This window comes from Lontra canadensis, unplaced genomic scaffold, assembly GCF_010015895.1.
Source record: "Lontra canadensis isolate GAN:19392208 unplaced genomic scaffold, GSC_riverotter_1.0 scaffold71, whole genome shotgun sequence".
Taxonomy (NCBI): domain Eukaryota; kingdom Metazoa; phylum Chordata; class Mammalia; order Carnivora; family Mustelidae; genus Lontra; species Lontra canadensis.
In genome coordinates this window covers 6,994,984-7,016,270 of record NW_022631065.1, presented here as the reverse complement: position 1 = coordinate 7,016,270, position 21,287 = coordinate 6,994,984, and the positions used below count along the sequence as shown (strand labels likewise).

General features: G+C 37.7%; 1 protein-coding gene across 2 annotated transcripts; it reads right to left on the bottom strand.

Annotated features, from left to right (window-relative positions):
- Window positions 1-1,726: 1,726 nt before the first annotated feature.
- On the bottom strand, window positions 1,727-19,562 carry LOC116881065 (lithostathine-like). 2 transcript variants are annotated; one of them, XM_032880596.1, is made up of 6 exons: window positions 19,407-19,562; window positions 3,954-4,041; window positions 3,281-3,399; window positions 2,926-3,063; window positions 2,208-2,334; window positions 1,727-1,927 (listed from the first exon to the last, which is right to left on the bottom strand). In XM_032880596.1, exons 2-6 carry the CDS (start codon window positions 4,030-4,032, stop codon window positions 1,860-1,862), a joined length of 531 nt encoding a protein of 176 aa, XP_032736487.1. In that variant the 5' UTR covers window positions 4,033-4,041; window positions 19,407-19,562; the 3' UTR covers window positions 1,727-1,859. The 2 variants fall into 2 exon arrangements, with proteins under 2 accessions (XP_032736487.1, XP_032736486.1); XM_032880595.1 differs by lacking the exon at window positions 19,407-19,562 and adding an exon at window positions 4,344-4,355.
- Window positions 19,563-21,287: the final 1,725 nt, after the last annotated feature.

Here is a 21,287-nt window from a genome sequence, read left to right as displayed (position 1 = left end):
CTCTCTCTTTCTTCTTCTTCTTGAATCCCAATTATTCTGTTTCGTTTTATGCTGTCACTTGTCTCTCAAATTCTCCCTTCATGGTCCAGTAGTTATTTGTCTTTCACTCATCTTCCTTATTTTCTCTCATTTGGTCTTCTATATCACTAATTCTCTCTTCTGCCTCATTTATCCTAGCAGTAAGAGCCTCCATTTTTTATTGCACCTCATTAATAGCTTTTTTAGATTTCCGCTTCATTAGATTTTAGTTCTTTTATTTCTCCAGAAAGGGATTTTATTTCTCCAGAAAACGTTTCTCTAATATCTTCTATGTCTTTTTTGAGCCCAACTAGCACCTTGAGAATCATCATTCTGAACTCTAGTTCTGTCATATTACCAATGTCCGTATTGATTAGATCCCTAGCCATCGGTACTGACTCTTGTTCTTTTTTATCTATCTATTTATTTATTTATTTTTTGTGGTGAGTTTTTCTGACTTAGCATTTTATCCAGATAAGAATATATGAATGAGAGAATAGAATACTAAAAGTGTGGCAAAGACCCCAGAAAAATGTGTTAACCAAATCAGAAGAGACCACAAATCATGGGGAGGAGGAAGAGGGTAAAAAGAAGTTCAAAAAAAAATTTTTTTTAAAGAAAATATATATATTAGACTGGTGAATAGAACAAAACTACCCAAAATTTGGGAGTATTTTGGTCTCAGAAGAAACTACCTCCCAAAATGTGAAAGAAAGAAAGAAATATACACACACACACACACACACACACACACACACACACACATAGAATAAGGGTAAACACAATGAAGGGATGGAATATGACTATAAAGATGAAAATTTTAAAAAAATTCTAAAAACAGAGTTGATAAGATAAGTTGGTTTGGAAAAGAAAGAAACGAAAGTGGAGAGAATTTACCCAGGATGGAGACTAGAACAAACCCTAGGCTAGATTTCAGGTATTTTTTGATCTATTAGAAGAAACTGTATCCCAAAATTTTTAGAAGAAAAAACACTTTCAGAAAGTGGTTGATTTTCTGTTTCTAGAATTGTTGCTCTTCTCTTCGATCTCCTGTTGGATTTGTAGGTGTTCGGAATGGTTTGATAACTATCAGCTGACCTCCTGCTACCTAATGTCATCCTAGCCTGCTACTCCTCTGCCATCTTGACTCCTCTGCCCAAAAATGTTACAATAATTTGATAGATCACTCATATGTCTGTCAAAACTGACAAAAAATTGGTCTACATTTTGGTTATCTGTATTATCAATTTAATTTTTAGATTTATGTGTAGTCTATTTTTCAAAAATTAATGAAACCTATTCATTTTCCTTCACTCTGATAATTTAGGAAGAACTGTTCTAAACATCATCTGAACCTCTAGACTGGTTGTATCATACCATCAGAGACCTGGAGGAGTTTGTGCACAGCAAAATGTGTGCACAATGTGCACAACCCAAATCCTACATGAACAGTATTGAAACACCCCATCACTAACATGCTGGTAGCAATGCAAATTAAGTTAATTTTCCAGAAACTAGGGTGAAAATGTGCAAAAAGAAGACCCACAGAACTCCCCCCCCCCAACCACTTCCTTCTCCTCAGAGTTTTTCTTTGAGTCAGAAGCACACAAGAGAGGCAATTACAGACTAAATCTCTTTATTTTTTAATTTTGCCATTTGGAAGTTAAATTATGGAAAACACAAAGGAGTTTGAAATGGGGCTGAGAAGTAGGGAAGGTCATCATGAGATGGTCAAGTTTAGAGGTATAGGAGAATATTTTCTTCGGGGGTAGACTTTACACTTGGTCCCAAGTCCATGATGAGCTGCATGCAAAACTCTGGCTCCCAACATCTCTTCAGACCTAGCCCTTGAACTTGCAGATGTAGGGTAGCCTTGTAGCGCAGCTGTAATCTTTCCATCTCAGATATCCTAGAGAGAAAAAGGAGCTCAGGTAGATGTAGCTGGTGGAGCTTTTGAACCCAAGCGAGAGGCATCCCAGATTCTGGCCTAGGATCCAAAGCCTCTCTCTCATTCTCCCCAGTATCCACCAGAGGAAGGAGACTCAAAGAAAGGAGAGATGAAAAGGGATGCGGGAAGACAAACCAATACTACATTTCTTGTTCAGGAGGATCCTCTGAAGGTCATGCCGAGAAATGGGGAAAAAGAGGATGGAAAATTCTGGGCAGGAAGTAGCTCCTCTGTTACCTACCTGTGTTACTTGACACACTCCCACAATAGCCAGGGTTTGAAATAGTGGAGGGGTCTCTCTCCCAGGCAAGGTAATTCAGCAGATCACCGCTACTCCACTCCCATCCAGCTGCATTGGGCTCATAGCCCTATAGATGATAGAGTGTGGTGAGGTTGAATGGCCATCAGAGTTCTCCTGGCATGAACCCATCCCCAGCATCACCAAATTTGCTCTCTCATCTAAATGCTTCCCTGGAGCCAGAGCTCTCTTCTGGGAAACTCTTCCTAACTCTCTGCTCTTATTGGCAGATTCTCAAACCAGTAATGACAAAGACCTACAGAACCACCCAGAGTAACACGTTCCTGACTGAACAGCAATTAGTGGTGCATTTGTAGTTACCCCCTCAAACCCAAAGACAGTGTCTGCTCTGTAGAACAAAAATGGATCCTATCTTCACATAGGATTCCCTCAACACAATATGCAGCCTCTGTGAAGTTCAGTAAACTGAAGTATAAGGCCTCACATGCAAATTGTGTACAAGTGTGACAGGAGGCAGATCAACTTCAGCTGGAGACAAGGGATTTGCACAGAACTCAGCTGTTGAGTTGATGCAAAGCCCTCCCTTTCCCCCTCATGATCTCTGAGCTCCAGGGCTCTTTAGGGACAGGCACACAGGACAGGGAGTGGGCCTGGGGGGTAATAGCAGCCTGAGAGTTACAAAGAGAAGATGAGTTCATACCTCTGTGGGGTCATGGAGCCCAATCCAGATATTTGAGTAGGTGTTCGCACTGTTCTTGATCAGGGAGGCCACAAAGGATGCCTCAGCCCCACTGAGCACAGACACAAGGTGTCCTGAGGGCCTCTTCTGGCAGGCCATCTGTGTGGGGAAGGGAGAGACTCAGAGGGAGGCTGAGACATCACTGGGTGGAGGGCAGAGCAGAGACAGGGGAGAAGGGTATATATGCAAAAGATGTGTGTGCTCAAGCTTGTGCTCAGGAAATTCTGGAAAATGGAACTGAAGCCCCCCCCCCCACACACACACGTCTTTAATGTACTTTCCCTTAAAACCCCTAACTGAAAATCCAAGTACTCACATCAGCATCCACCCAGGGTTTTGGTGTCATAAAGAAAGCATAGCAGTGGGAGGCATAAACCTTGGAGCCTTTGGGACAGCTGATCCGTGGAGCGGGCACATCATTCTGGGAGTCTTCACCTAGGGTGGAAGGAAACCAAAGAGAAGTTAGAAGTAAATAGGACAGTGGGGACCAGGGTAGGGAGGTGACCCAGGGGAATACGTATGAGGCCAGTGCTTGGGGAAGTGATGCCAAAGTCCTGACTGCCTCTCTCCACTGCCAACACTCTCAGGATTTCTGGATCTTGAACTGACCCCACTAAATGAGGAATCTTCTTTTCTTTCATCCTTCTCCTTCTAAGTCCAACCCTCCTCCACTCTAGGCTGACCGTTCTTGCACTGGGTCCTCATTCTCCTTCCCTGTATCTCATTACTGACCCTTCACACTTTTCCGCTTTCACCTATCAACCTAACTGAGAGTGCTGGGGCAAAATGGAAGTGACCTCCTTACAGTGCTAGAGGACCACTGGGATGCCTGCCACCCCCGGTTACCCTGAAGGAAGGAGCGATGACAGACAAATTCTAGGCAATTTCTTTGTGTGGGGATGTATGCCACTATTACCACGGGAGTCTTCCTCTTCTTCTTGGCCCTGAGCATTCACAAGTCTCCCATCCTAGAAACAGTGAGAGCTCACCTTGGACCTGAGCCAGGAACATGAGGCAGGAAAGCAGCATCCAGGACATGCTGTGGAGAGCTGTGGGAGGCAGCATCATGTCTGGGATCTAAGGAATCAATCAGAGATCACTAAGAGAAGCATGATTGGAGAGAGGGCATGCAGAGATGTCCCTCCTTCTCCTTGTCTTCCCATTGTTTAATCCCCTAGGAACAAATTGATTCCAGTGACATCTGTCCCCATGTATAGCTCTGGAAAGAACTGGAAAGTCTGTACTCTCTCCTGCCCCATGATAACCGCCTGAGCTGGCTGTGCTGAGATCAGAGCTCCTCTGTGTCTGACAGCAATTCTCCCAATATGTAGAGTAGAACCCCTGCCATGAGGTCTCATCTTCTCTCAGGTTCTACTCACCTGTCTTGCAGGGATTTGCAATGGTTTGTCAGGTCAGAGAAGATTGGGTTTTTATAAGAAGATTTCAAGGAGGGGCCCTTGAAATGAGTAACAGGGTTGTTGAGGGGACAGGGGTCATGGGAGGCACTTGGCTTTGGTTCAAGCAGATTGCCACCACAGGGAGGAGTCTCTTCCCAGCAAAGTCTGGGAACTGCTGCAGATTTTTCTTCTTTCCTGTTAGCAGGTCAGCACTTTCCTGAGGAACAGATGAGGTTTGTTCTTTCCCTGCCTCTTCTGTGTTAAGGGCTGTTGGCACAAATTGTAGTATTAAAAAGGGGGAACACCTAATGGAGTGATTCTATGGTTGATATCTCAAGAACTCCCTTCCATAGGCAAACATATGTATTTCTTTCTATCTTGTGTAATTAAATTAAATAATTTTGGATGATAGGTAGAGGCAAGTATGGCAATCACAAGTATCACAGGTCTCATAGGTAAGAGCATAGAAGGAACTAAAGGCAAGAGTGGGGATGACATTTCAGGGTTGCCTCTTAAACATGGTGGCTAATTTCAAAGAAAACTGAGAATCATCTGGGGATTCAATAGTTGAGCCAAGATACCATGGAAAATCAGATGCTTAAACTTGCCTTGCTAGTTTCCTGAGAGATGGAACTTCCCGGATGGATAATTACAATGGAATAGAATAAGAGGCAATAAAGATTAGAGCATAAGAAGGATTAGAGTCAAATGATGCAGAACCAAAGGAAAAAAAAATGAGGATTAAAGAAGGGTCAGAGCAGGAACTGGATGAAACTGTAGACATCTTCCCATATTGCATCTGAGTTAGAAGTGCGACCTCAAGATGCTCACATCCCTGGGCTGCTAACAGCCTCCCTTGCAAGACTATCATTCGGTTGTATATGAAAAGACATTTATTTCTGTTACATTCTTACTGGGAGTGGGTCCTGTGTCATGTAGAGATACTGAGAAAAGTTCCTCAGTCAGGTTTATTTCTGACTTGGCAATTTTGGCAATAGCGAGAAACCTGTGGCTCATACTGTGTGTTTCAGGTTTAGTCTGGCCAGTCCTGGACAAAGTTATCCTGGGATTTTCTACAGACCCTGACTCTCACAATAGGTTTTTAGGCCAGCTTGTGTGTAAGTGTCTATGGTAGGGATTGGTGATGAGCTCACGCAGTTAAGCTCATAATTAATTCATGTCCTCAGAATCTGAAGTCAGTAGAACTCACAAATAATCTAGTAAGAAATGTAGCTAACAGATTCTTTTGTTAAAAAGGAAAAAGAAAGCATTAGGCCGCAAAATATGTATATATTTTTGTATATAAATATGTACCTAAAGCCATAACTATAGTGAGAGCTCAGTGGAAATTTAAGTTTAAAAGTATAAAAAGTAATATATCATGCAAATATGGTGATTAAGATGATTGAGAAATAATCTTACTACATTAAAAGAATTACTTGAGAAGAAGTGAATAACCATAGCTAAAAGTCTAGAAAGGAATATGTTCTCAGATTCTTGAAAAACTCAGTGTAATGGAGCAAAGAATCCATTTTAGATTAATATAACCTAGAGAGATAAAGCAACCTTATCAAATGAGTAAGTTTTAATTGGGTCTTGATTAATAAAGTAAGTCTCTTCAGGGACAACTGTGAAATATGAATATGAGCTAATATTTGATAATCTCAGAATTTTAAATTTTTTTCTTGTGATAATGGTATTATTGTTAGTGAATTTTCTTATACTTCTGATATTTATAGTGAAGTATTTAGAGATGAAATGTCATGATATATACAACTTATTTTCAAATTATTCAAGAAAATGTGTGTGGAGGGAGAAGTCAAGGAACAGGAAATAAAGCAAATAAATTACAACCTGGTAACAATTACTGAATCTAAGTGTAAGATGTAAGAGCTTATACTATTCTTTCCATTTTTTATATGTTTAAAATTTTCCGGATAGAAAGTTATAGTTTAACTTATATGTTCACTATCAATAATAACATATAGGTATTTTTCTCATCATTACCATACACTAGAAATAGCATAATGTAGAACAATATTCATGTTGATCCTATATAAAATATATATTAAAAAAAATTTTACAAACTCAAATAAAATATTAAAGTTTTGTAAGTAATCATTTAACACTTGGATATGTAAACAGTTAACAAATAAAAACAAGGAAAAGCAATGCAGTAATTGATTTTCTGTGTCCAAGCAGAAAAAATTAATATCTTCAGAGATAAAAAGAGTGATCATCAGACTCTGCCTCTCAAAACAGAGCTTCAATAGTTTTGAAGATGGAAAACCTCTTTGAGTCCTTCATTTATCTGTAAGAGGTAGAATTATAGGCACTCTCCAAAATTTCTCTTCTCCTTTTCAAGCTGTAGTTGATTTCCTGTCTTCCTGAATCTTGTTAGGTAAAATGCAGTTAAACTCAGATCCTCCTATGAGAAGTTACTAAAACTCAGTTTTGTTTCTATTTTAATTGAAATAATGTTATACTTATAATAAACCTTAAGGTTATAATATCCTTAACTTTAATATAAGACTTTTGTTTCATATGACAGCTCACTAAACTCAGTAAAAATTAGTTGTTTTATTTGTAATTGTTCTTCGTAAGAGTCCCCACTAATCAGACACTGAGAAATTTGCTTAAATGCTATCTTTAAAAAGCTGGTTTTAGGTTATTTACAAACCACTTCTTGGTGGTGAGAGAGGAATACTTACTCTTGGAATAACCAAGATTGAGCTTTAAGAAGTTTTCTTTGCCAAAAGATATGATATCCAACTTCTACTTTTTATACCTGTCAACTTCCAAGTCCAACAGTATTTGCAGATATGCCTTAGTATGGTTATTCCTGGAATTAATACAAGGGGGAAATGATCACTTTGCAGGAATCTGGGATATTTCTTCCAAGGATGGTGAACGGGAAGAGTTCCTGAAAGAGTTCCTCAGCAGAGCTCATATCAAAAATAGCCTTAAAACATATTTTATTGGAGATTTATCACCAAAGCACAGCCCATTGGGATATATTAACCAAATACCTGGGATGCTTCTTTGGTCCTTTCACCTTATCCTAAGTCTGTCAGAACAAATGAGAAAGGAGTAAAATGATGTCCCACACACTTTGTGAAACAGAGCAGGCCGGCCAAACCTCAATGTCCCTGAGGCCAATGAGGGAAGTTATTAGAGCCCTGGAGAGCTGATAGCTGCTGGTACTTAGTTAATCGTATGTAAATAATGAACAGTAACATTTTATCACCTGTGCAGTTATTGCGGACAATAAACTTTTTATTAGGAAACTGTCAATTTGTATTTAGTTTCAGTGCCTCACATTGGTCTTAGAACAGTTCCCTGTTGCATATCATGTTAGTTCTTCTAATATATTTATTGTGTATTTTATAAAGGCTATTGTGTGTTATTTATTTTCTTTTAGGATAAACTAGTCATAATACAAAAATATTCTTTTTTTTTAATAAAGATTTTATTTTATTTATTTGACAGAGAGAGATCACAGTAGACAGAGGCAGGCAGAGAGAGAGAGAGAGAGAGAGGGAAGCAGGCTCCCCACTGAGCAGAGAGCCCGATGCGGGACTCGATCCCAGGATCCTGAGATCATGACCTGAGCCGAAGGCAGCGGCTTAACCCACTGAGCCACCCAGGCGTCCCCAAAAATATTCTTCATTTGGAAAAAAATTAAGATTATGTTTCTGATTACCATCAGTTATAATCAGTTTGTTGATGGCAACTCTACAGATCTGAAATACATTTCCAGAGTACATATTTCTTTTGTCAGCAAATAAATGGTTTCATAGCTGTGTTGCTTTTCTTCCTACTATGAATTATTTTTACTGAAGAGAAAACACTTAGTATATATCTATGTATTCACCATCGAGAATGAACAGCAATGATATAACTTCTAATCTTCACATCTTTTTTTTTTTTAAGCAATAAAAAAGCAGACAGAAGAAGCAATGAGAAATAGCATAGCAGTTACTTCTTCTGTAATTCTCGCTTCTTCTTAGTTCTCCATTAGGAATTTTCTAATCCTTCCAATTTACATTTTTGAGCATTTATTATGTATAGATAGATCAACTCTATATAGTATTATGTCATCTTTCTAGATTTACATTCATGTGTCATATTTTATATAACCTCCTAGAATTTTTTTGTTCATTTAGCCTTAAGTTTTAAAATTTACTTTGAGATGAATAGTTCTAATTCTTTGATTTTAACTGCAGTGTAGTATTTACTTATCCAACTATCTCAAAAGTATGAATCCTTTCCTATATTGGTGATTTACCACATTAAATTGATTTTAAGATGTGTAATTTGTCATGTTTTAAAATCTCTAAATTTTGGGGGTGTCTGGGTGGCTCAGTTAAGCATCTGGCTTCAGCTCAGGTCAAGGTCCCAGGGTTCCCCGCTCAGTGGGGAGCCTGCTAGCCTGCTTCTCCCTCTCCCTCTACCCCTCCCCACCTCCCTCCATTCATTGCTCCCTCTTTCTTTCAAACTAAATAAATAAAATATTTAAAATAAATAAATAAATAGGGGTGCCTGGGTGCCTTAGTAGGTTGAGTTGAGCATCTGGTTCCCCTCAGGTCATGATCCCAGGGTTCTGAGATCAAGCCTAGCATGGGGTTCCCTGCTCAGCAGGGAGTCCACTTGTCCTTCCTCCTGTGCCCCTCCACTCCCCACTCATGTGCTCCCTCTCTCTCTCTAATAAATAAATAAAATATTTTTTTAAAGGTTATTTATTTATTTATTTGACAGCCGGAGATCACAAGTAGGCAGAGAAGCAGGCAGAGAGAGAGGAAGAAGCAGGCTCCCCGCTGAGCAGAAAGCCCGACTCGGGGCCAGATCCCAGGACCTTAGGATCACGACCTGAGCCAAAGGCAGAGGCTTTAACTCACTGAGCCACCCAGGTGCCCCAATAAAATATTTTAAATAAATATAAATAAATATATAAAATCTCTAAAATCTGAATACAGTCTTAATAATGACAAACATGGTCTTCATCTTTGCTGTGTAGGACAAGAGTCCCTAAACTTTTGTAAAGAGCCAGATAGTAAATAATTTGGGCTCTGTGGGCCATACTGCTCTCAATTCTGCCATTGTAGTATGAAAGCAGCCTAAAACAATATGCAAATGATAGACATACTTGTATTCTAGTTGAACATTAATTATGAACAGTGAAATCTGAATTTCATATCACTTTTATATGTCACAAAATATTCTTTCTTACTGAAATATAGTTAATATAAAATATTATTGGTTTCAGGTGTGCAACATATTGATTCAAAAGTTCTATACATTACTCCTTGCTCACCATGATAAGTGTAGTTACCATCTGTCCACTATACAACATTATTACAATATCAAAATATTTATTTTTGGTTATTTTCTAAACATTTAAAAATATAAAAAAAATTAGCTTATAGGCCATATAAAAACAGGCAGTGAACCAGATTTGGACCACTGAGTATAGTTTGCTGACAGCCGGTATATACAAAATTAGAAAGAAATGAATCAAACAATAATATAATTATTGAATTATAATATGGTAAGAGCCTGAAGAAGAAGTATAAGGATTTTGAGAGGATAAAACAGGAGTGGTGTAATCTGATCTTAGCAGACAGTTAGCAAGTTGATATGATTCCGAAGGGCACTTATTTTCATAAATTTTTTCCAATTGGAACTAAGAAATAGATGTTTAGTAGTGACACCAGACTAACCAAAAGAGCTCAGAAAAACATTCATTTCTAACATACTTTTTTCATATGATTAGAGCAAATTAAGATGAATCAAAGAATCATTTATGAAAAAAAAGCAGTATAAGAAGGTCAGTCTCAGACACTTTTATCCAAAGTAACTTATTGCCTGTTCAAAAAAAATAAAAATTCCAACTGAAGGTTTTATTCAAGAAACTATAATATGCAGATCCAGGTTCTCTGTCCAAAATCCAATTCCAGATCAGAGGTCAACAGTCAGCATCTATGACCAAGGTAAAATCTAGGTCTAAGTACAAAGGTTGGTCCAAAGTCCTTATCTATATAAGGATAAAGACCATGTCCAAGGTTTCATTCCTAGGTATATTTCCACTCTGAATCTTGTCCAGATTCAAGATCCACCTCTAGTACCAAGTCTAAGATATAGATCAAATTCATTTCTGATTTACAGATTCAATGTCTAAGTCAAGGTAAATTTCTAAGATCATGGTAAAGTTCTAAAATACAACTTCACATCTGTGTTTTGAACTGAAGTTCAGGTCCTAGTTCTATGTCCAGGTCCAGACTAAGTTCCAAGTCTAAGATGAGATGTCTAGGTCAATGTCAGGGGAGAACACCCAAGCCCATGACCATGGGGCATGATTAAGGTCAGATTCAATGTTCTAGACAAATTCAGATCCAAGTTTTAGGTCTTATATCCCATTCCAATGTCCAAGTATAGGTGATAGGTTTACATTAAGGTCCAATATGTGAGATCCAGGACTTGGTCTAAAGTCTAAGTTTGAAATTACGGAAAGTGCAGGTATAAGGTCCAATGTCCACTTCCAGTGTCCATACTTAGTACAGATTTATGGTCTATATCTATAGTCCAGATGCAACGTACATATCCTAAGTCAGTCCCATGTACAAGACTGGAGTCTTGGTCCAAGTTCCAGGGCTACATGCACATTTAATGTCAATCTCAAGTTCCAGTCATTCCAGGTTTCAAGATTTTCCTCCCTTTCTAACTTTTTTAAAAATATTTTTATTTATTTGAGAGAGGATGAGAGAGAGCGAGAGCATGAGAAGGGGGAGGGTCAGAGGGAGAAGCAGATCCCCTGCCCAGCAGGGAGGCTGATGTAGGACTCAATCCCCGGACTCCAGGATCATGACATGAGCTGAAGGCAGTCACTTAACCAACTGAGCCACCCAGGAGCCCCCCTTTTAAAAAATATCTGTCAAATCCTCTAGATTTTATTCCCCCTTTTCCTCCTTCCACCAAATCTAAAATTTGCTGATCCTTCAGAATTTTTCCTCGTCTTCTGTTCTTTTATTCCTCTCTTCTGACACTGTTAATTCTACCCCAATACTTTCTTCCATTCTTTTCCTTCTCCTGTCTTAAGATACTTGCTGATTCTCTAACATTTTCATAAGCTTCATAAAAATAAGACAGCTCAGAAATATACATTCCTCTCAATTTCACTTTCCTGTTATGGGTGCTTTTAGTCTCTCCATGCTGGCTACTTAGGAAAGGATTAAAGATTATACCTGGAACAAAAAATCTTATCTAAGCAAGGTCCCTGCATTCTGAGGAAGACTCATTCTTATTTTGTTGTTGTTGTTGTTGTTTTTTAAGATTTCATTTATTTATTTGACAGAAAGAGACACAGTGAGAGAGGGAACACAAGCAGAGGGAGTGGGAGAGGGAGAAGCAGGCTTTCTGAGGAGCAGGGAGCCCAATGCAGGGCTTGATCCCAGGACCCTGGGATCACGACCCGAGCTGAAGGCAGACACCCAACAACTGAACCACCCAGGCGCCCCCAAAGACTCATTCTTTAAGTGAAGAGCATGGTGATAGTTATATGCCTATAATGTAAACAAATACCATCTGTGTTCAGGACTTTAATACTTAATGAAGCCTCATATGTTGGCCCTATGTATAATTAGTGAACCTGTTTCCCTTGCTATTCTCATCCATCTTGCTATAGGGTTTATGAATATGCAAATCACAAAACCTTAATATATTAATGCATGTAGTATTGCATGCATGAATGCCCTAACTGTAATGTAGCTAACTTTTGTATGTTGTATTTGATAAAGTATATGCCCAGAATTGGAACTTGGATTCCTAATTCCTGTATATAAGCAATCTACAAAAGCAATTCTTAGTATGATAAAAACCAATAAACTATAGAGAGATATATCAATAACATTTTAAATAAAAGTGACACACTTCTCTAGTGAAAAATATCTAGTAAAGTAAGCAGTCAAAAGACAAATCTGGGAACAACCGTTTTTAACTTAGACCAAAAACATACCCAATATAAAATGATTTTCTATAAATCAATTTAAAAATATCAACAATTCAATAAAAATTGTGGAGAATATAAACAAATATTTCACAGTAAAGAAATTACGGTTTTCTTCATACTACAGTATATCAGTCTATTAAAAGTGTGCTCAGAGAATAAAATATTTATAAATTAAAACTTCACTGAATCATATAGGAACTCTGTATGTTCTGCTTAGCTCTTCTGTAAAATTAAAACTTCTCAAAAAGTCCATTAATTAAAGTAAAACTGTATTGAATCTATCTTAATAGCAAAGATCTACAAGTTTAATTATAAACTATATGAGCAGAACTGTGAGCAAGCAGAAACCTCATACGTGAAGTGAAGGAAGATAAATTAAAGTGATGTCTCCCTTTTCATAGGACAATTTGGCCATGTATATCAAAAATTTAAAAATGCATATATCCTTTGATCTTAAAGTTTTACTTCTTGATATTTATTATGCAAATACATTTACATACAATGTAAAATTAACTATGTTCAAGGCTTTTTGTTACTTAACTATGTACAAGGCTTTTTGGTTGTTGTTACTAGTAATAAGAGGAGAAGAATAGAAATAATCAAAATGCATATATCAGGAGAGCAGAATAAACTACAGTGCCTCTATTCAAGGAAAGACCAGTTCACAGTCTCTGAATCAGATGTGTTTCAGAATTTACAATTTTTTGATTAAAAGGTAATATGGTAATTGTACATTACATGACACTCCCAGGAGACACTAGGACAGCACCTCTTTACCCACCACATTAACATTCTGCAGCAGTATGTTTGAAAAATCACGTTAAATGGTATAAAAAGACCATAAGTTTTGAAATATCTTCACTTCCTGTTAGCTCAGACAGGGTGAGGTTGCATCACTGGATTGGACAGAATAGTGGTCCCTGAAAGATGTCCATCCCTATGAGTGCCAGAGTTACATGGCACTACATTAGGTTGCATACATTTGGTTACATGACAAAAAGGACTTTACAAATGTAATTAACATTATGGACATGGAGAAGGGGAGACTATCATGTATTTTCTTGGTGAACCCAATATAATTACGTGAGACATTAAAACTAGATGACCATCTCTGGCTGGAAGAGAAGAAGCCAGAAGAGAAGAGGAAGAGGGATGTGATAGAAAGGAAAGTCACAGAGAAGGACTATATGCACCATTGTTGGTTTAAGGTGGAGGGGACAAAAGGAATACAGATGTCCTTAAGGATTAAGAGAGACCTAAAGCCAACAAAGAAATGGAGAATTTAGACTGACAGATGCAAGGAAGTGAATTCTGCCAACAGCCTGACTGAGTTTGAAAATATATTCTCCCCTAGAGCCTCCACAAAGGAAGACACTTGGATTTTAGCCTTGTGAGACCTGGAGCAGAGAACCAGAGCCTGTGTTGCAGAAACTACAGAGTAGCAGATAATAAATTTGTGCTATTTAAAGAATCTAAGTTTGTGGTAATCTGCTCAGGCAATAATAAAAAACCAATACAATTATCAAGGGAGTGATAACATACTGTGTGTGTGTGTGTGTGTGTGTGTGTGTGTGTTTAACATTTTATTTATTTATGAGAGAGAGAGCGGGGAAGGAACAGAGGGAGAGGGACAAACAGACTCCATGCTGGGTGTAGACTTACATGCCGGGCTTGATCCCAGACCCCTGAGATCATGACCTGACATAAAACCAAGAGTCGGGGGCTTAATCAACTGAACTGCCCAGGTGCCCCCAAAATACTTGGTTTTTAATGCTCTTTTTCCTCTTCTTCCTTTTTCTTTAAACTTTTTATCAAAGTGTATATATATTTCCATATATCTGTGTGTGTGTATATATATATATACACACACACACATATACATATATACACATATATATATATTTCACAAATGGTAAATGCATAGTTTAATGAGTTTTCAGTAACTGAATAAATCGGTGCACCCAGAGCCCAGATCAGAAAATAGTAATTACCAGCATACCAAGAGGTCCACCCCTGCTTTCTTTCACAGAGTCCTGGCTTCAAATATGTAAATGAGTTTGGCTTCTCTATATTCTTGTCATAAATGGAATCATAAACTATGTACTGTCTAGTGTCTGACTCCTCTCAATCAGCTTTGTGTTTGTGAGATACATTCGAATTATTTTGTGTAATTGTAGATTGTTCATTCTAATTTCTGTGTAGTCTTTCATTACATGGATATACTGCAATTTATTTATCTTTTCCTCTGTTGATTGACATTCGGGTAATTTTCACTGTTCGGCTTTAAGAATAGTGCTGCTAGGAACATCACATGTCCTGTAGTACATCTATGTACACTCTATTCTTAGAAAATATCTAGGAGTGAAATACTGAGCAATTTAAAGTTTTATTTCATTTTTCTGAAATGCAGATGAGGAACTAAGGACTCATACTGTGTAGCTATAAAAAATATATATATAGAAGCTGTTTATGTGCTGATGAGAAAAATTCCTAAGGTATGATTATCAAAGTGCAAAAAGACACAGACCAGAGTATTTATATAAAATTTGTATTTTGTATAAAAAGGAGATAAGACAATATATTAATACTTGCTTTTATATGCGTGGAAAAACTCTTAGAGGATAAAGAAGATAGTAATAAAGATAGCTCCCTTCAAATACAAGGGATAATGGTATGAATCCAAGAAGATGGGTCAGAAGTAGGAGCAAAACTTCTCACACACTCATGTACACACACGTGTATGTGTGTATATACACATGTTTTACACATGCACATATGTGTATATATATATATGTACCTAGTTTTTTCAATGGTGGGAAAGTACTCCTCCTCAAAAATGAAAATAAGATTACTGTTTCACTTTTGTAGAGGTGATATTCACTTTTTTAGACATGGTTACTTTTAGCCTTAGAGTTTCTCAGGAAATTCCCCACTTTCTAGCCAGTTTCCTAGACAGTAGTTATCAGCTCCAGTTTCTGCAGTGCTGTCCCTCCCCCAGGACCACTGCTGCCTTCCCCAGCACTGATCCAACTCTCACTCTAGAATGAAGGTGGCTAGAGGCATTGATTGCCCTGTTTAATAATGAAAACAAACAGGCAAACCAAAACATTTTGAATTATTAAATAAGTTAATTGTATTTTAAAATAAAATATCTTCATTTTGTTTAAGGCTCTAAAGAGAAGATCCTGTACCCAGGTTTCCATGATTTATAAAACCATGGCATGTGTTCCCAAGTAAATCTTATAAAAGAGAAGTTAACAAGCTATCTGTTCACCCTAATGAAGACCTGCTGCATATTATCCAAATAGGAAAAAATATAAACCTGAAAAATCAAGAAGTGTTTTCCCAATGACCAAAGTGATGAGCACTTTCATTTCTTCCATCTATAATAAAAATTCCCATGGCAGCCTGCCCTCCTGAAATGAGCAGCCTCACGGCAAGTCTTGGCTAGTTAAGCCTGCTGGGCCTCCCTTACCTCCTCACCTCCTTTTGGCTCTGCCCTGGGGGAAAACACAGAAAGGTACAGACACTTACTCTGCTGACACATAAAGCAAAAAGACATGATTATAATAATGATTAATCAATTTTTGGCCCCAAGTCAAAGCTCAGTAAAGGCTTATACCCTTCCTTCTCCAAACAGTCATAAATCTGGTTTCTTCTGCATAAGAGGCCTTTATAATTGATGGCTACATTTCAAAGACAAAATAGTCAATATACTGGGCAAGTCTCCCTATCCATTTCTCGTAAGCCATACATGCAATTTATAACCCTTCTAACTGATCATCACTCCAGGAATGTATTGATTTTTTTAAACCACATTGTTGACATCTGTGATTGCTGGCTCCAAATAGAACTGACATTTAAACAGCAAAATCTTCTAGTTTTTACATTTATAAGGGATTAAGAGTTCGCATCATTTCACCCCATTTTCTGCAAGTTGCCAGCCCTGGGAGAATCTGTGATTTATGGTTTTTGTATTTAAGGAACAAATCAGCATTCTTTTCCGTGCAGGAGCTCTGTTGAGAGTTGGCAAATTTTTAAAGATGTTCCCCACCCCACCATCAATATTTCTACCCCTGGTTATTCAGACACTAAGCTAGGTATTGTGATAAAGAACTTAGCATATATAATTAAAGCTACTGAGAAGCTAACTTTAAAATAAGAATATAATCTTGGATTATCTGGGTGGGCATAATTTAATCACATACACACTTAAAAGGAGGAGGCAGAAAAGTCAGAGAGATGCAGTGGATGTCAGGAGAGATTAGGCAGGAGGGGAGGACGGAGAGACCTCAAGGGTGAGAAGAACTTTACTGATCACTGCTGTCTTTGAAAATGGAAGAGGGACATGAACGAAGGAATGTAGTTACTCTCTAGAATCTGAAAATAGCCCCTAGCTGACACCCAGCAAGACAACAGGGACCTCAATCCCACACCACAAGGAACTGAATACCACCAACAAGTTGAATGAACTGGGAAGCAGATTCATCCCACAGCCTCAAGAAAATGATTACAGCCCTACTGCCGTGTTGGTTTCAGCCTTGTGAAACCTCAGCTGAGGGTGACTGGGTGGGTCTGCCTTCAGCACAGGTCATGATCCCACAGTCCCCCATCTGGCTCCCTGATCATGAGGAGTCTGCTTTTCCCTCTCTCCTTCACCCCCCTTGTGCTCTCTCTAGCTCTTTCTCTCTTTCTCTCTCTCTCTCAAATAAATACATTTAAAAAAAAATCTTAGGGGCACGTGGGTGGCTCAGTGGGTTAAAGCCTCTGCCTTCAGCTCAGGTCATGATCCGAGAGTCCTGGGATCGAACCCTGCATCGGACTCTCTGCTTGGCAGGGAGCCTGCTTCCTGCTCTCGCTCTCTCTCTCTGCCTGCTTCTCTGCCTACTTGTGATCTCGGTCTGTCAGATAAATAAATTTTAAAAAATGTTTTTTATAAATAAATAAATAGAAAAAAATGGGATCTCCTTTTAAAAAAAAATAAATAAATAAAAATAAAAAAATAAAAAATCTTAGAAACAGTTGAGCCATGCTATGCCTGGACTCTCAGCCACAGAACTGTGAAATGATAAAGGTATTGTTTTAAGATGCCAAACATGTGGTTATTTTTTATGGAAGCTCTAAAAAAACCCAAACATTAATTTTTATATAAGAAGTAAAATTTTCCTCTAGTACATGACATGGTAGGGGCCTCACACAAAACTTACTATCCACCTGCCAGCATAGTCATCAGCATTCTTACTCGCATCTGACTCATGGTGTCATCTTTCCACCATGCTCTCTTTGTGAGAAAAAATTGTGATTCTGTCACTCATGAGTAAATGTGTTTCAAAGGTTTTTGGCAAGAACTGAGTCTTAGTCATTGTTTTAATTTTCATATCACCTGGAGTAGAACCTGGCACTTAGTAAATCTTCGATAACCACTTGTTGACAAGGTTAGTGACTTATTTTTTTCCCATAAATGCCATCTGAACACTGTTTATTTTCTGAATTGTTCTTTTCCACCTCTATACCAGCTGAGTAACCTTCACCCTAACTGAGTTGTAGCTGCCCAGAAATGGGACTAGGCAATGTTAACACAACCACAACCCCTGATACCCTGTACCTATGAAACAGGTTACAATGTTAAGCTTCAGTCTGTGACCGTGGCTAGAGGTCAGAAGAAACACAAAATGAGGGGCCGGCTGCAGTTATACCTAGAGTCAGTCTGAGAAAAGGGGTCAAGGGTCAATCTGTAGATCAAGAAATGCTCACAGATCAGCTTGTGACTGGCACTGATAGCAATTTCTGCTTATGTTCAGCATGGAGTTCTAATTTTCTTTGGAAATTCACCTTACTCTTCAAATTATTTCCAAAGCTTCTTCAACATATTTGCTCTATGTAAAAATGCCAGATCCCTCCTAGCAAACCAGCTGAGCACCTTCAAGAAAACTATTTACACATCCTTAATGCCCCGAATAGGGAAAGAGACTTTGTGAGAATTGTGACAGCCACCATTGATACTAAGTCTGTTGCCATGGGAAATTGCCTTGATATAACAGTAGCCTCCACGTTAGAGGTCACGGAACAGAAAGGCTCACTAATGAAATTAAAATGCTCAAACCATGCAATTTATCGAAATCAATTCAAAACATTAGTGAAAATCCAAGGGGACTAGATATAGTAAATTAATACTTAGGAAAGGTGCAAGCAGAGTGGAAATACCTAATTTGGGGCTACACAATTGTAATTAATAGTTACCTATTGCTGTGTAACAAAATGCCCCAAAACTAGAAGCTTAAAGCAACAAGTTTTTTTTTGTGAATTAGGAATGCAGGAGAATCTTGGAATAGAAAAAAAAAATCACTAGGAAAATACTGAAGAAATTTAATAGAAAATGAACTTCAGTTAAAGAAAAAGTGAAATGCCTTATTTATTTAAATGGGTTTTTATTTTTTTAGAGAGTATGTGAGTGCTACAAATATTGAGTCTTTTCTTCCCATTATTTAAATCTTAAAAATGATATCTTGGCTGGTTATGAAATTCTATTACAATAGACTTTCCCCTTGGCTTTTTATGCAAATGGTCTATTTTCCTTTGGAATCTAATGTTTTGTGGAGAAGAGTGAGAGTAATTCATTTTCCCCTCCTTTGTAGAACATAAGATCTTTCTACCTGGATTCAGATTGTATTTATTTGTTTGTTTATACTAAATTATTTCCATTTTAGTCTTCCATTCCATTTTCACCATTTCTCAAGCCTGTCCTCAAAGTTACTGATACTCTTCTTTTTCATCTTAGATCTATTCCTTAGTGCTTCCTTAGTTTCATATCTATGATAAATTTTTTTTTGTTTTTGTTTTTCTTCTAAATCTCCATAAAAAGATTATAGATATGGAATATAGGCCATAGAGTCCAAAAGATTTCTAATTTGTCTAACTGAAGAAGAAAAAGAGAACAAGAAGAACAGAAAAACTAGTCAAGGAAAAAATAAAACTTTACAATAAAGGACTACCTGAATCCAGAACCTTCTGAGTTCCAGAAAGAGAAAAAGAATACTTACTGTCAGGATGACTTGGAGCTAGATGAAGGAACTTTGAGAATAAGAAAAAGATATCACCATCATAGCTTTTTCCCCATGTTGTTATATCTTCCATCTTCAGATCTTCAGTACTCTCTTCATTGATCGCTTCTTATTCTTTTGAGAATACAAAGACACTTTTGCAAATGTCTTCTTCTGTTTTTTGTTTTTGGTTTTTTTTTGTTTTTTTTTTTTATTTCTATATATATTCTGTATTTGAACTTCACTTCTAATGCCTATGTCCTTTTTGTTTGACACAGTGTATTTACAGAGATCAAAGGCTAGATTGTCTTTTTACATATCTTTTGAGTAGAGGTTCTATCTGTGTCATTATTTTGCCTTAGAAAAAATATTGGAGGATACCACTCAACTTCTTTCTTTGCTTCCCTGGATACTTTTCATTTTAAATTTAGTGCCTGAATTGGTGGTTTGTAATCTCTGTTAGATCTTGTGTTTTTTGAGCGTGGGAGGTGGCAGTGGTATCTGGAGTGAGCTGACAAAAGGAGCAGTTGGCAGCTGGTAATTTTAATTCGGGTAAAGCTCTCTCTTAGCATTTGCCAAATTTGCAATACCATCTGCCAGAGGGCTGTATGTGCTCCCTTGATTAGAACTGTGAGGCTAGCTCAGAGTTTATCCTTTTCCTTGCTTTGAGGAGAGCAAGTTTCATGTTGGCAAGTGAGTGACTGTGAAATCCCCTTGCCCCCCAAACTTTTGGTTGGATGGTTATTAAATTATCTCAATTGACTTTCAACTGAAACTGCAGACCTAAATCTCAGCTCATTATTGCCCAATATTCTTTGCCCTGCTTCATCTCATACCATGTAGGATTCTTCATGAGTGAAGGAAACCCAATGGCTTTAGCAGTGGGGTTTTTTTTGGTTGTTTGTATAAATAAAAATATAGAAGCTGAGGTAATTTTATGTAGGGGACTGATCTACCACCAGAGTCCCGGAGAATCTCCAAATCTGTTCTTCCTGCTTCATTTATAGTTGAATATTGTTAAAAATCTGAGTAATGAACACATGTGGTTTATTACGTTATTTTCTTTGCCTTTGTCTATACTTGAAATTTCCAATATAAAGAGTATGATGGAATTACCAAAATGGGGAACTCCCTATGTATTTCCTTCTGTTTTCATCATTCCAAAAAAGGGTTGTTTTCAGGCCTTTTCTTGCCTTTCATCTATATTCAGACCTCTGCACTGTGGTCAACATGCGAAGTGTTTTCTGTAGCTGTCTTTCATTTGATCCAGATTTTATGTTTCTGGTAAGTTTCTCATGTAGACTTGTGGCAAGTTGATTGAAGATATATTTTACTGCACTATTTTAGACTTTTATTCATTCATATGGGTTCATTAGAAAAGGGAGTTAAATAAACAAGAGCATTCCTTGACAAGAGAGTCTGCTGAGAAGGATATATGTATCAATTAATTTTTTTTTAGATTTTATTTAATTATTTGTCAAAGTGAAAGAACAAAAGAGCACAAACAGGAGGAGAGGCAGAGGGAGAAGGAGAAGCAGGCCCTCCACTGAACAAGGAGCCTGATGTGGGACTCGATCCCAGGACCCTAGGATCAGGACCTGAGCCAAAGGCAGATACTTAATCAACTGAGCCACCCAGGCACCCAATGTCAATATTGCTCTAAAAAACACAAAATACAAAAATATAAAATAAAAAAACCCACAAAAATACAAATTGTAGTGACATAACTAACCTTCCCGAAAAAAATCATGACCAAGTATAATATTTTGTTGCCAGAAAGGAGCGCTCAAAGAAATCTTTGCCAACTTTTCAAATTTGCTGCCTTAGCATGGCCCTAACTCCTTCTCTGTTAAAGTTACAGCAGTTCTGTTTTGAGGCCAC